The following is a 14,644-nucleotide window of genomic DNA, read 5'->3' as shown; positions in this document are numbered from 1 at the left end:
ATTTGTATTCATCCTCCTTACACTGATACCCCTACTTTCAAAAGTAAATCTGTAATTTAATCATGTTGTAAATGCAGCTGTATTAAATTATTAAACACCATAATTTATTATATAAACAGAATAAGTTAGGAGTAAAAATGTTTGGCAGCCATTTTGGTATTCAACATGGCAGTCTAATGAAGAATCTATATTTGGAGGTCAGTTTATTTAATGACCCCATCCAAGTTTTATGCTTTCTGCAAAAAAGCAAATGATATTTAATTTTAAAAAACTCAATTGTAGTTAATATATTAAATTGATTGTCTATAAACCTCAGCAATATCTTTTAGTATCAAATGCAATAAAATAAAAATAATTAAATGAATGAAATGTAACTACACTTTTTATTATTCAAAGGTCTTTATTTTACACTGCTAAAGCTATATCACAGAGAACATTAAATAAAAAAAGTGACAGCTTTGGATGAAACTTTTGAGATGCAAAATAAATCATAAAACAGTCCAGAAAGGCTCACAGCTCAAACATTTTCATGTTGTAAAATAAACTTTAAAAACACTCAAAGTAATCTGAGAGATACAATAAAAGTAAAATATAAGTTTTCCTCTCCTGCTGCTTCGTTTTCAGTAGTAGTTTATATTTCAGTTCATCTGGCTGCTAAAAGATTCCCCATTCAAATGTCATACTGTTCTTGGCGCCATGATTGGCACCTAAATCACAACTTTGTAACCATTTGAAAGACACAAAACACAAAAGAAAACTTAGAATACCAACAGGAGAAAATATTCTTCATTATTTTAAGAAGCCTGACACACCACTGGTCCAAATCTTCCAGCATAAAGGTCCAAGAAAAACACAAAAGTACAGATATTAGTACTCAGAAGAGTAGTCTATAAGGCTTATATTTACAAGAAAAATATCTGCAGTCATTTTTTATTCATACATGCCATTTATTTAACAGTGGTGCAAATTGTGTATTTTTTATTTACCTGTTTGTATATACAGGTAAACAAACTGATATGTTAACAATCAGTAAAATGTGCTGAGAAGCAGGTTTTCAACCCGATGGGATAAAACTCAAACGTTCTCTTCTTCTTGATCTGCTGTTTTTGCTTTTTAAAGTAAAAACTGTGTCTGAATTCAAAAACATTAAATTTCACATATCACTTAAGAGTGTGGAAGCCTATGGTGCAAAAATGAATAAATGCTATTTTACAGGAGAGAAAAAATAGTGACATTCAGAAAATGTTCAGTATTAAACCCGTACTAAGGAAAAAATACAACTGTGATAAAGTATTACGAGAATAAAGTAACATTACAAGAATAATGTCAAAATGAGAATAGTCTTAATATGACTGTAAAGTCAAATATAATGAGAATAAAGTCATAATATTTTGAGAACAAATGCATAACATTCTGATACTATGATTTTATTGTGTTATTTCAACTTTATTCACATAATTTTATGATTTTTATTTTTTTAAAAGCTTATTTACGCTCCCCTTGAACGTCTGAATAGGTCCGACCTTAACGTTTTAAAGTGCCACTGCCTTCATGCTTTTAATGTTGTTGAACCATTCAGCCACTAGAGGGCAGCTCTGAGTTAGCTAGTATTTAACCGGAGAATAGCAAACATGGCGACCGTTGATGACGGAGATTCTCCGAAAATGAGATTAAAAAAAAGAGGCACTGCGGCAGATAGAGGCGGTCTGAGCGGCTATAGACATAAAAATTAACGTTATTGCGTGCGGCCGTTAAACTGATGGGAGTTTCTGTCGTAGTCGTTGTTCCTTTCACTGATTCCAGGTGAGCTAAACTGCGATATGTTGCTCCGTAACAGGTGTTCTTGCGCCGTTTTGATGGACTAAGATACGCATAAAATGAACGCAGAAAAGTAGCTGCGTATTTAAGCATAAGAAGGAGATTAATATGGATCATATGGCTCTTTCTTCAGGGCGGCTTGGCCGACATTTTGCCAAAAGATAAAAATAATAATAATAATAATAATAAAGACGTAGCCATTAGCAAACAGTTGCTAATTGCTTATTGGTTATAAAATCCAGCTCAGGAACTGAGAGTCCAAACTGCATGACGCAAGTTTATAAACACAGTTGCGTTTCTTTTAATGGTTTTAATTGCTGAAAATGTGAAGTGTTCATATATGTCAACAGCTAAAGAAATATTTATTTTGTTAGTTCAGATTGAAATTTAGGAGCAGAGGAAAACAACCTGCTGCTAAGAAAACGTTTACACTTACTGGTTTATAAAGCAAAATGGACATTTACTTTGGATTTAATTAATATTCTAATGAAAATATAACACTGCAGACCAAATTAATGTGGCCCACAGTTGCTCCAATATTACCCGTTGTTGCTGTTTTATTCAAGTTTCAGACCTGAAAAAGGACATTTTAAACCAGCTAACTGGAGTAACGGCTAATGTTAAAATCTCCCTGAAACAGGCATTTTAGCTCTTTAAAATGCAACTAGAAAATGCAAAATTCACCTCTTCGTTGAGACGTTTCCCAAAGATTTTACTAGTTTGAGAATTAATATTGATAAATGAATAAAGATAATCAACATCATCCTTTAGATTAAGTCAGTTTTCTGTTTTATGTTCATGGTCTGGTTTTGTTTTAGCTGAAAAGATAATGTTGTAAATTTGGTGAATTGAGATTAATGTGATAAATATCACAGATGAGGATGAAAAAATTGATGCAGCTAAAAGTTGAGGTTCATAAACGTTACATCAAAAAATCTCTACATCGTTTTCATCCCAACTTTTTTATTTTAAATATTACAAAATGTTCTGACTTGTCAAAAACACAGTGTCTTTGAACGCACCACAGAGATGGTGCGGCAGAAGAACAGCTATTAAAATCATGCATTGGTCTTTTCCCATGCAGAAACCATCATTTATATCCAAAATAAAAGATGGGTGCAGAATAAAATAATCAGTAAATAACATTTCCATCAAATACCAACATTTGTTAAAGTACAAACTGATATTTAAGTATTTTCTAATCAATAAGCACACAAAATTTGGATTAAAGCATTTGGGATTTTCTGGCTTTACTTTTTTCAACCAAACACATTGAATGTGTTTATTTTTCCACATTTAATTAATAAAAATAATGTGTTAAAGTCCAAGCCCTTAATTAAACCAGACTGCATGAGTTTCTGCACAAAAGTTATAAAAAAACAAAATAAAACCAATAAATGAGCAGTTTTCTAACAAAAAAGTAGCTAAAACCAATTTTGCTTCTTATAATTATCATCACTGCAAATAAATTATCTGCTTTTTTAAAAATATGATTCTTTTTGTCTGTCTTCATTTTTTAATTTAAACATACCATTTATTTAACAGTGGTGCAAATTGTGTATTTATTTATTCAAATAATTATGTTTGGGAGTTTAATGTGCCAGAAGTTAAAATAAACATATATATATATATATATATATATATATATATATATATATATATATATATATATATATTTATATATATATATATATATATATATATATATATATATTTATATATATATATATATATATATAAATGTTTTAAAGCTGTGCAAAACAAACGTTTGTAACATCAGCTGTGTCCAAAGTGCAATTTTTTTTTTCAATTAGAGCAAAATTATTACTGAAATATTGAAATATTAAATGCAAGTATTGGTGCTTTTATGTTCCTTAATTTTTAAAAGTTTTATCCAGCAGCTGTTTTTGCTCAAATCTACAGTTAATCTGTTAAATTTGACACAGAGAGACTGATCCAAATCCAGCCGTTTTTCCAAACAGATGAGAAAAAACTTGTTTCTTTGAAAAAGGCAACCTTTCAAAATTATTTTTGTTTTGGTTCTGTGATGATTTACACTGCAAAATAACATTTTACCAACTATTATTGAGCTAATTTTTTAGTGGAAATATTTTAGCTCACTTGAAATCATACAAAACTAACTTACAAGTAATTTTTCAGCATATATAGGAGATTTTTAAGTAACTAATTGCTTAATATTAATGAAAAAGTGCTTCCTCCACTTATAACAGAGAAATAATCTACTGGTAAACTAGAACCTATTCCATCAATGGAAATTATTGACTTAATACAGGGTGCTATATCTTGCTGAAAACTTACTTGTAATTTAGTTTTGTTTTAATTCAATTATATTAAGATTTTTGGACTAGAAACTAAACCACAAATACTTGGACAGATTTTGTTTTTGCAGTGTACAAAAACTTTTCCCTCAAAAATGACAACCTAATGCATTTTATTAAAATGCTGCATGTCTAGTTTATTGTTGAACAATTGTTTGTTTAGTTTTTAATTAAACAAATTTCTCATTTTTCATATTTTTGTGTTATGAAATAAGAATATTATGCATCAGATTCTAACAAAAAGTGTTTTTGTCAAAACCTAAAACAATCAGATTCAGTCACATTTAAAATAAAAACTTATTTTATGCCCATCGATGTTTTAAACGTAGCATTTGCTCCTTTAAATAAATGATAACCAATAAATTCAGTGAGAGCAGGACTTGACAGGATAAAGTCTGAAGTGGAGAAGGCATTGGAGCGAAACCAAACCCCTGATCGGGTCAGGCGAAAGACAGGAAGTGGGTCCGTTAGTGGACTTTCCTTTTCCGGGATCGGTACCGTCTCTGTCTCTGCTTGTACAGATGTCTGAAGTTAATGAAGAGTCCTGCAGAAAAGGACAACTTCTGTTACAATGCAAGGCCTGGAAATCCTGGAAAATGCTTGAATTTTGTCTAGGTGTTTTCAAGGTTTGGAAAGTGCTTGATATTCAAACTGTGCAGTTTTGTAATAAAGTAAATTCTAATTTTTGAATAAAACCCAAAATTTAATTTGGAAAAGTTAATTACAGTTGAGACCATGTGCTTAAAGATAATAGACATTTTTATCTCAAGACCTTTTTTTTTTCTTGCTTTAAGTCAGTTTGAATCACCAGAATTATTTTTATTTAATGTATTTTTAGAAGTTTTTACTATGCTGTACTTTTAACTTTTACTTGAGTAATTGTATTATGAAGTATTTCTCCTCTGAGTACAATTTCTAGATTTTCCACTCACTGGATGACAAATAAACATGTTTTAACCAAAGACTCACCAGACAGACACACACCTGCAGTTCTTGTTAAAAATTTAAACATTTTTTATTGTAAGAAACTGATTTAGAACAATTTATTTTGCCTGATTTTATTTTTTGTTACTTAAATGTCATTTTGGTGCATCTGATTATGCAATTTTTAAATATTAAATGATTGATAATTTGATCTGTGACTCAGGACTTGTGTAGACTTTTTACCAAATACTTTTTTACTCTTGAGTAAAACATGTTGAAGAGCTGTTTTCTTCAGTATTTCACAGGTAAACATGCATTTCTCACCCAGAAACATGAGGACCAGGTAGAGCTGCAGCGTGTAGGAGAAACTTAACGAGTGTCCGAGCGCGGAGGGCAGCGGGACGCTGAACAGACGCGTCTCGTCAAAGATGGGCAGGGACTGGATCACGGCCACCGCTGCAAACAACAGCAAACTCTCTAAACGACCAAAACCCACCGCTGACGGCGGCTTCACCGGGTCAGAGGTCACAAACCTTCAGCTACAACCCCCAGCGGGTACAGAGGGATCCACAGGCTGTACCTGAGCCACGTCAGCAGCTTCCAGTCCGTGCCGATGCAGGCCAGCATGTAGAACGGGTATCTGACACGGAAAGAGCTGCAGCTGAAACACACGACCTGCTGAGCAACCAGAACCCCGGGTGACCCAAACTCACCTGAAGATCTCGATGGAGCTCCACAGGTAGAAGACAAAGAACACCACGGCCTTGTTCTGCATCTCGTCCAGGCAGCCGAAGACGACGAACAAAATGACGTTCCGCCCCGCCACCTACAGACCAAATATAAAAATAAAAATGAATGTAGGAAAACTGGAGATCAGAAAACACTTTAAGGAGCTTCAACTAAAGCAGAGGCTCCAGAGAGTCGATTCAGCAGCTTCTAGTAGGCTGACCTGGAGGTGCACAGGTGGCATCTAGTTCCATAGAGCTGCACCCTTTTTCTCTTTCTACTAATAATAAATGTAACATTTTTAAAAAGTGGATGTTTTGCAAACATTTAGCTGACAATGGGAACCTGATCTGCTGGATGTTTTGTCCTTTGTCAGAGTCAGGAAGAGAAACTTTAGATTAATAACAGATTTAAAAACTACGGACGCAACTAACGATTATTTTAGATATCGATTAATCGGTTATTCTGACGATTAATTGGATTTTAAAAATTGGCCCACTCTGCTGATTTTTTTTATGCAATATTAGAAAAATATTAAAGATGCAAATAAATGTAGAATTAAATTTGTTTTTACATAAGGAAATAAACATTTCCTTTGGTGAATGTTTGGTCGTTTGTAGTAAAGGATTCATTTTAGCTAAAAATGAAAATACTTCTGACATCAGCATGTGGAAAGCTTTGTCCTTTCTGCATAAATACAGGGCAGGGCTGAGCTGGTGATTATTTCCTGGATTAGCTCAGTTAATAACTGGATAGTTAAAGATACCTTAAAAGAATTTTACACAGAATTTGAACCAGGTAGAACATATTTACCCACAATTTATTTTAAAGAAGAAATGATTAATCATGATTACTCTTTTCAGCCCTACTGGGGTCGGACCTATCAGCTTAGTTAAATCCAGGTGGGGACTTCTTTTAGGGACAGGCAGTTCACTTCCTGCTGTAACGTTACAAAAAGCAGAAGAAACTCAAGGCTCTGGTTTCAGTACCTGGATCATCGCAGGGAAGAATCCGGTTTTAACCAGACCCAGTAAGGGGTTGGCGACTTCCAGCACGGCCATCATCTGGCAGAAGTACATCATGTCCGCCGTGGTGTGGAAGGTGTCGTAGAACGAGTCTGCGGAGGCCGAGACACACGAGAACAAACGTGACTAAGTGGCACGTTGCACCACAAATAACGGAGATCATTTGCAAAACAAATCCCTGCAGCGCTGTTGTGTTCCTGTTTCTATTCAAATGAGTCGTTTTGTGAAAAGCTCCTCCAACCCGGACGGCAGAGCGCCGCGTCCGGCTGCGGCCGCCGGACTCCTGTTCTGTTTCATCGCAGTGTGAACCTGATTGTTTGGCTCTCCTTTCAGTTTTTATCATCCAACACTCGACCAAAATGTCGCTCCAGCATCTAATTATGAGGCCCATAAATTTTTAAAGCGGATAAAGTGTGCAAACATTCTGCAAGCGATTCCTGTTTCTGTTTTCTGTCAACAGTTGAAACCAGATATTTTATAGACAGTAAAGAATGTCTTTAAATAAAAGTTTTAAACAAAAGAGTATTAAGACCAATAAAGGAAAAAAAAGAATTCCAAATTTTTTCTCCATTTTTCCCCAGAATTAAGACTTAGAGTATTTATAGTGGATCAGAAAATTAATAAAAAAACAGACTCGATCGGGAATCATGTCAAATGTTCAGATGCTGAGAAAATGAAATTGTTGTGTATTTTAATCCAAAACATCTGATTTCAACCGTACACTAAACACTTAAATCAGATTTTTGGTTGCAGCTAAACCAGATTTTTGCCCAGTGAAAGACGATGCATGCATTTAGTGCGATTCTTTTTTTTTAATTAACAAACCTTGACCGAGGATGAAGAGTCGAACGGTCATGTTGATGAAGATCCAGGAGAATCCCAGGAACTGCACCAGGTTGTACATGAACAGGTATCCCTTCTTCAGGCCCATGTAGGCTGAGGAAACAGAAAAGCTTCCGTCACCCACAAATAAAGATAAATGTCCATGTTGACAGAAAAGTCGACAGCAGCAACACTGATGGTAGAAACTGAAACGACTCACGATCTTTACGAACTCTCGACTCCACGCTGATCTTGTTGATCTTCTCCTCCTAAAACAACAGAAAGTTATTGAGCTCCACATTTACAATGTTTACATTTCTCATTGGTCAATTTATTTCATTAAAAAAATCATGGCTTCCTGTAGATTTGCACTAGCTTTCAAGCACTGTAAATAAAATCTCTCCCATAGAATCTTATGGCTGAACTCTCAGGGACTCCACATTTCCACCTTTATCAGACTTTGTTTGGGAAAACAGGCTGAGAGCAACGTGGGCTAATCTGCAAACACGTCATACACAGTCACTCTCCCTGACCTCAACGCGTTTGCCAGCATGTCTTTGTCTTTATCTTGCTTTAAGTGCCATATCCACCCAATGGCGTCTTTTCATCCTACTTATCAGTTATTTGGATTATTGCCCATTAGACACTGTGGAGTTCTCACTTTTAACCCAGAAAAGGAATTAGATTAGTCACTCTTTAGCTTATTTTTTAGAAAATATAGAGTACTCACTATTTAGACTAATATTATACTTCTTAGATTAATTTTTAGATTATTATGCAGAGAGACTCCTATTACTGCAATCCAGAAAAGGAATTAGAACGAAGTTAGAATCCAGAAAAAAATCTCCCAGAACAGGAACATTTAGCGTTTATCATTACTTAGAAACTGTGGAGTACTCATTACTTTAGAGCATACTTAGAAAGCCCAGAGAATATTAAACTTATCTAGCAAACCAGGAGTATCTAGTTTACATTCTTTAGATCAACATTATTAGTTTACTTTTTCTTCTTTTGCCCTTTCTTTTGGTTTGTTATTTTTGTTTGTATTTCCTTTTGTTGCTGAAAATGTGCTACATAAATAAAATTACCTTACTTTTCAATTTATTAACAGAATTCACTATTAAAAGTTCCAAAAATTAATTTTGGTCCATTTTAAACATATTAATGAATGAAAAAGAGGATAACTTTGCATAAATCTGCCAAATGAATAAACATAAATGGACAGATGGGTGGATGGATGGATAACTGAATGGTTGGATGCATCTATAGATGGATGGATAACTGAATGGTTGGATGCATCTATAGATGGATGGATAACTGAATGGTTGGATGCATCTATAGATGGATGGATAACTGAATGGTTGGATGCATCTATAGATGGATGGATAACTGGTTGGTTGGATGCATCTATAGATGGATGGATAACTGATTGGTTGGATGCATCTATAGATGGATGGATAACTGGTTGGTTGGATGCATCTATAGATGGATGGATAACTGATTGGTTGGATGCATCTATAGATGGATGGATAACTGGTTGGTTGGATGCATCTATAGATGGATGGATAACTGATTGGTTGGATGCATCTATAGATGGATGGATAACTGGTTGGTTGGATGCATCTATAGATGGATGGATAACTGGTTGGTTGGATGCATCTATAGATGGATGGATAACTGGTTGGTTGGATGCATCTATAGATGGATGGATAACTGATTGGTTGGATGCATCTATAGATGGATGGATAACTGATTGGTTGGATGCATCTATAGATGGATGGATAACTGATTGGTTGGATGCATCTATAGATGGATGGATAACTGATTGGTTGGATGCATCTATAGATGGATGGATAACTGGTTGGTTGGATGCATCTATAGATGGATGGATAACTGATTGGTTGGATGCATCTATAGATGGATGGATAACTGGTTGGTTGGATGCATCTATAGATGGATGGATAACTGGTTGGTTGGATGCATCTATAGATGGATGGATAACTGGTTGGTTGGATGCATCTATAGATGGATGGATAACTGGTTGGTTGGATGCATCTATAGATGGATGGATAACTGGTTGGTTGGATGCATCTATAGATGGATGGATAACTGATTGGTTGGATGCATCTATAGATGGATGGATAACTGATTGGTTGGATGCATCTATAGATGGATGGATAACTGATTGGTTGGATGCATCTATAGATGGATGGATAACTGATTGGTTGGATGCATCTATAGATGGATGGATAACTGGTTGGTTGGATGCATCTATAGATGGATGGATAACTGATTGGTTGGATGCATCTATAGATGGATGGATAACTGGTTGGTTGGATGCATCTATAGATGGATGGATAACTGGTTGGTTGGATGCATCTATAGATGGATGGATAACTGGTTGGTTGGATGCATCTATAGATGGATGGATAACTGGTTGGTTGGATGCATCTATAGATGGATGGATAACTGGTTGGTTGGATGCATCTATAGATGGATGGATAACTGATTGGTTGGATGCATCTATAGATGGATGGATAACTGGTTGGTTGGATGCATCTATAGATGGATGGATAACTGATTGGTTGGATGCATCTATAGATGGATGGATAACTGGTTGGTTGGATGCATCTATAGATGGATGGATAACTGGTTGCTTGGATGCATCTATAGATGGATGGATAACTGATTGGTTGGATGCATCTATAGATGGATGGATAACTGGTTGCTTGGATGCATCTATAGATGGATGGATAACTGGTTGCTTGGATGCATCTATAGATGGATGGATAACTGATTGGTTGGATGCATCTATAGATGGATGGATAACTGATTGGTTGGATGCATCTATAGATGGATGGATAAATTGATGGCCGACTGGATGTTGTCGGCACTGAAATCTCTTTCATGATTTAAAGGTTTTCCTCTTTTCTCCCTCAGAGAGGTTCGTCTGGTTCTTGCCTTGGCCTGGAGCTCCATCTCAGCATCCGACTCATCCAACCAGCGGTCGAAGTCCGGAGCCAGAAACAGCGGCTTCTTCTCCCGCAGCGTCAGCCGCTCCCACCAGCGCTCGTCCTGCTTCCGGATCCTAATGTCCACCTGGCGCTGCGTCGACTTTTGGTGGATCTACAGCAAACCGAAAGGACCAAAAGCTTCACCTCACTGGGAAACAAATGCAGGGCAGCTTAAAAAGAATAAAACATCTATATATGAAGCCGTATTTGTAAATACGGCTTCATAGTCCTGATAAAGTCATAAGGGTTCATACACCTTAAAACAGGAAAACTAAATAACTTTTCTATCAATTTAAAGGAAATTTACTAATAAAAACAATACAAACTTAGTAAAAAGAGTTTCAATTCACTATGATGACACAATTTATTACTATTATTAATAATGAATTCTGACAATATTCTACAGGAGGGGCAAGGTAAAATAAAATATGACTAAATGTTATGTTTTGAAACGTCTCTCGCAAACACCCTGCACACCTGACTGCAGGTTACAGAGAGTTACAAAAAAAATCTCTACAAAAGTTTTCTGCTAAACTTTCTGGAATTGAGCAAATGGAAATAATTTTGGTGATTCTAACTGACATAAAACAAGAGAAATTTGGTCTGATTTAACTTCAGACAGTGAGAAAAAAAAAGTGCATGTGTCTTTTTATTATCTTTAAATATCTGGTTTCTACGAATGAGTATTAAGGTCATCGTAGTTACAAAAGAAGTACATTTCTCCCAAAAAGCGCAGAAATTTTGAGGTTAATCTCAACATTCTCTGGAAATCTTGAAAATTATTTTTTTTTCTAGAAAATTTTTCATTTTAAAATACTTTTTGATTTTTTTCTAGCCAATTGTTGATCTTAGCAGCTCGGAAATTTCCACGTATTTTTATTTATTTATTTTTTTCAAATTTTTTATATTTGAGATTAACATAAAAAAATTTCTGGAAAAAACATGGAAACGTCTGCGTTCTAAAATTCTACATCTTTGACTTTTGAATCTCAGGAATGTTTTTTCTAAAAAAATTCTGTTGAAAAGTTGAAAATTCTAGACAACTGGACATTTTCAGAGATTAATCTCAAAATTTCTGAGTTTTTTGGTGGAAATGTATTTTTTCCCTCTTCTATCTACTATGGCTCTAATACGCTGCCGCAGGTTTCAACTATAAGTAACTTTTTTCAAATTTAGACTTTAAATCAAACGTTGGTTGCACTTTATAACAAAACTCTGCAGTTTGAATATGAAGCATTTTTAAAAACTTTATACAGAAATCAAGAACTTTACAAACCTTGAAAACATTGAATCAAAACTCAAGCATTTTCAAGGATTCCAAGCACATATTTGAACTCTATCTATCTATCTATCTATCTATCTATCTATCCATCTATCCATCCATCCATCCATCCATCCATCCATCCATCCATCCATCCATCCATCCATCTATATGTGTGTGTGTGTGTGTGTGTGTGTGTGTTACAAGACTTTGTCTTCAGTCATAAAACAGCAGTTTGGAACATTAACTATTAGTCAACAAGTTTATAGCTGGTAATTAAGATCTGTAATCAAATGATATAAGGAATTAAAAGTATAAATTGACAATTTTAGTTTTTATTCTGATATAAATAAAAAGTCAAACCCAAAATAAATGAGCAACTAAGTATCTAGACCTCAGGTTTAACTGGTTCCAGGAACTCCAGGCTGAACTCGTACTGGTTGTCTCCTTTAGCTCCATGACCCTGAGCTGTGGGGCAGAAACAAAATTTTAACCGTTTGTAGAATATTTATCTCCAAAGCAGAAGATTTATGAACGGAGGAGACAAACCTCTGAACTGGAGTGTGTTGTGCCCCTGCAAACTGATATCAACATCCTGGAAAACACAGAAAACTGAAGATTAAAACCAGGAAAATGGACTAAATATCAGGATGGAGTTTAAATTTAAGCTTTTATTTTCTAAACTGTCTCAGTATTTCACAGAACAAAGTGACTTTCTACTAACCAAACTTACAATGAAGACAAAAATCCATTTTCAGACCTCAATAATTGGTGATAAAGAGTATATTTTATTGGAAAAACAGAAATATTTACTTTATACTGAATGATTATTTTTCTATTGAATGTTATTTCTTATTTTTACAGGCTTACAGAAAGTGTCATGTGGTTGTACTTTAGTGTTATTTAGGTAAATGACTGATGTGTGCAACCTGACAGCAGGTTTTCTGGAAGCCTGTTTAAGCTTTAATTAAGCAATTCTTTAAGAAGACTGAACAAGATCCGGAACCGCCATGAAAGGTCCTGCATTTTTTATAAACTTACTACCCAACAGATGATACAGGATGAGAAGGTTCTAACCTGCAGCTGGGTATGACAAGATTCAAACAAAGAGCCCATCAAAAAATATCGATAAAGAACTAAAGTGTTTATTTTAAAAACCACATCTTCTGGACCTTAGCTAAGCTAAACTGCAGATAAATATTAAGGAAACACTTGGGTGCTTTAAATTTTGTGAGTCGCATTTAATTGTTTGTTTTAGTTTAGTCGCCACAATTGAATGTTAGAGTTCAACTTTCTCTCACATTATCTTTTTAAAAACACCTTTAATTTCTCTTGTTTGGTCTCAGGTTAGTCGGCACTCGTTTTGCTACTCCAGCGTGCTGACGTCATGCGCATGGACTCTTTAAATCTAGCTAAACCGACACTAGCTAACAAAAGAACTATTGGACAACAGAAAACAACATTGCACAGAAAACTGTGAATAATCCTAATTATTTTAATTATTAATGGGTGTGTTTTGGCAAGTACTTTAACCGCCAGTTAACCCACAGCTAGTGGCTGTTGGATCGGACTGCCTCACCGAAGCATCGCTCAGTTCCACCCGGAGAAAAATCTCTCCGTGCCGCTGCGCCCAGAAAACCTGCGGAGTCAGGATCTGCATGTCCACGCTGCGATAACTGGTGATTTACACGCCACGAAGAAGCAGAAAATTCATTCAGACTGATCCATGGAAGTCCTCATTGAAGACTCGGAGCGATAGATGGGGGGAATCGACTTCCGGAAACAAATTATGAAACATATTTCAAAGTAAGATAATACTTGGGCGACTTCAACATAAAAGCGTCTTCTTCCTCCTTGGCTTTTAAACTGTTGCCCACATTCAACGTGTTGGACTGCTACCATCTGCTGGACTTGCGAGGTTACGGCAACGTTCCACCCAGTTTTTCTTTAATACTTATTTTAATATTTTTCAATCATTTTTACAGAATCAGAAGTACAAAATGGAAACGTTACATTGGAATTAAATATTTTTGATTATCAACCACTGCAGCAATCATTTTCAGTTTAGTTTATTTCTTATCCTCTTAACTCAGACTAGGAATCTCTGGTTTACAGTATATTGGAGGTGTGACATATTGTTCCACAAAAAAAAAAAAAAAAAAAATTGGCATCTTGTTTCTTCATATCTAAACATTTCATGTTCAATTTCAGGACTCAAATTAGTGCAATAAAATATTTAAAGTATGAATATAGAGACACAAAAAAATTACCAGATACTTCCATAAAATGGAAGGATGAATGGAAATATTTTTCCATGTCATTTTGTCTTTTCCAAATTTTCTAATACGTTTGGTAGGGTTTAATGAATATGTACATGTTTATGTGAATTTTATCTTATTAAATGTGAGTGATTTTCTGTCATTTTTGTGCTTTTGTGAATATACAGCATATTTTTCAGCTTTCTTTTTGATTCTTTTTTCTTTTCCTTAATTTTAATATTTTATAAATTTAAATGGTTGATTATTGTAAAGTAAAAGTCTAAAATGTAATACAGCGCTGTTGTGTAATTTGGTTATACATTTCTGAGATTTTTCTGGATATTTTTTTCTCACCAGTAATGACAAATACTGTTACTTTGTTATTTACAGTTATTTAAACTGAAGGGAAATTCAAGCAAGATTCTCCGCAGCTAGCAACAAACACCTGGGGTTCTTG

The 14,644-nt window shown here is 34.9% G+C and overlaps 1 protein-coding gene across 1 annotated transcript; it reads right to left on the bottom strand.

The window, feature by feature from the left end:
- Positions 1–380: 380 nt before the first annotated feature.
- On the bottom strand, positions 381–14,134 carry LOC106924060 (very-long-chain (3R)-3-hydroxyacyl-CoA dehydratase-like). Its single transcript, XM_088004469.1, has 11 exons — positions 13,509–14,134; positions 12,479–12,524; positions 12,324–12,397; positions 10,616–10,780; positions 7,875–7,923; positions 7,658–7,768; positions 6,797–6,924; positions 5,795–5,907; positions 5,615–5,721; positions 5,406–5,537; positions 381–4,701 (listed from the first exon to the last, which is right to left on the bottom strand). The coding sequence occupies exons 1-11, from the start codon at positions 13,587–13,589 to the stop codon at positions 4,625–4,627; spliced, it is 1,083 nt and encodes a 360-aa protein (XP_087860595.1). The 5' UTR covers positions 13,590–14,134; the 3' UTR covers positions 381–4,624.
- Positions 14,135–14,644: the final 510 nt, after the last annotated feature.

Source organism: Poecilia mexicana, unplaced genomic scaffold (assembly GCF_051168715.1).
Source record: "Poecilia mexicana isolate PSO_F unplaced genomic scaffold, ASM5116871v1 scaffold_3, whole genome shotgun sequence".
NCBI classification, from domain to species: Eukaryota; Metazoa; Chordata; class Actinopteri; order Cyprinodontiformes; family Poeciliidae; genus Poecilia; species Poecilia mexicana.
Note: the sequence above shows the minus strand (reverse complement) of the source record. Positions and strands in the feature narration are given on the sequence as shown.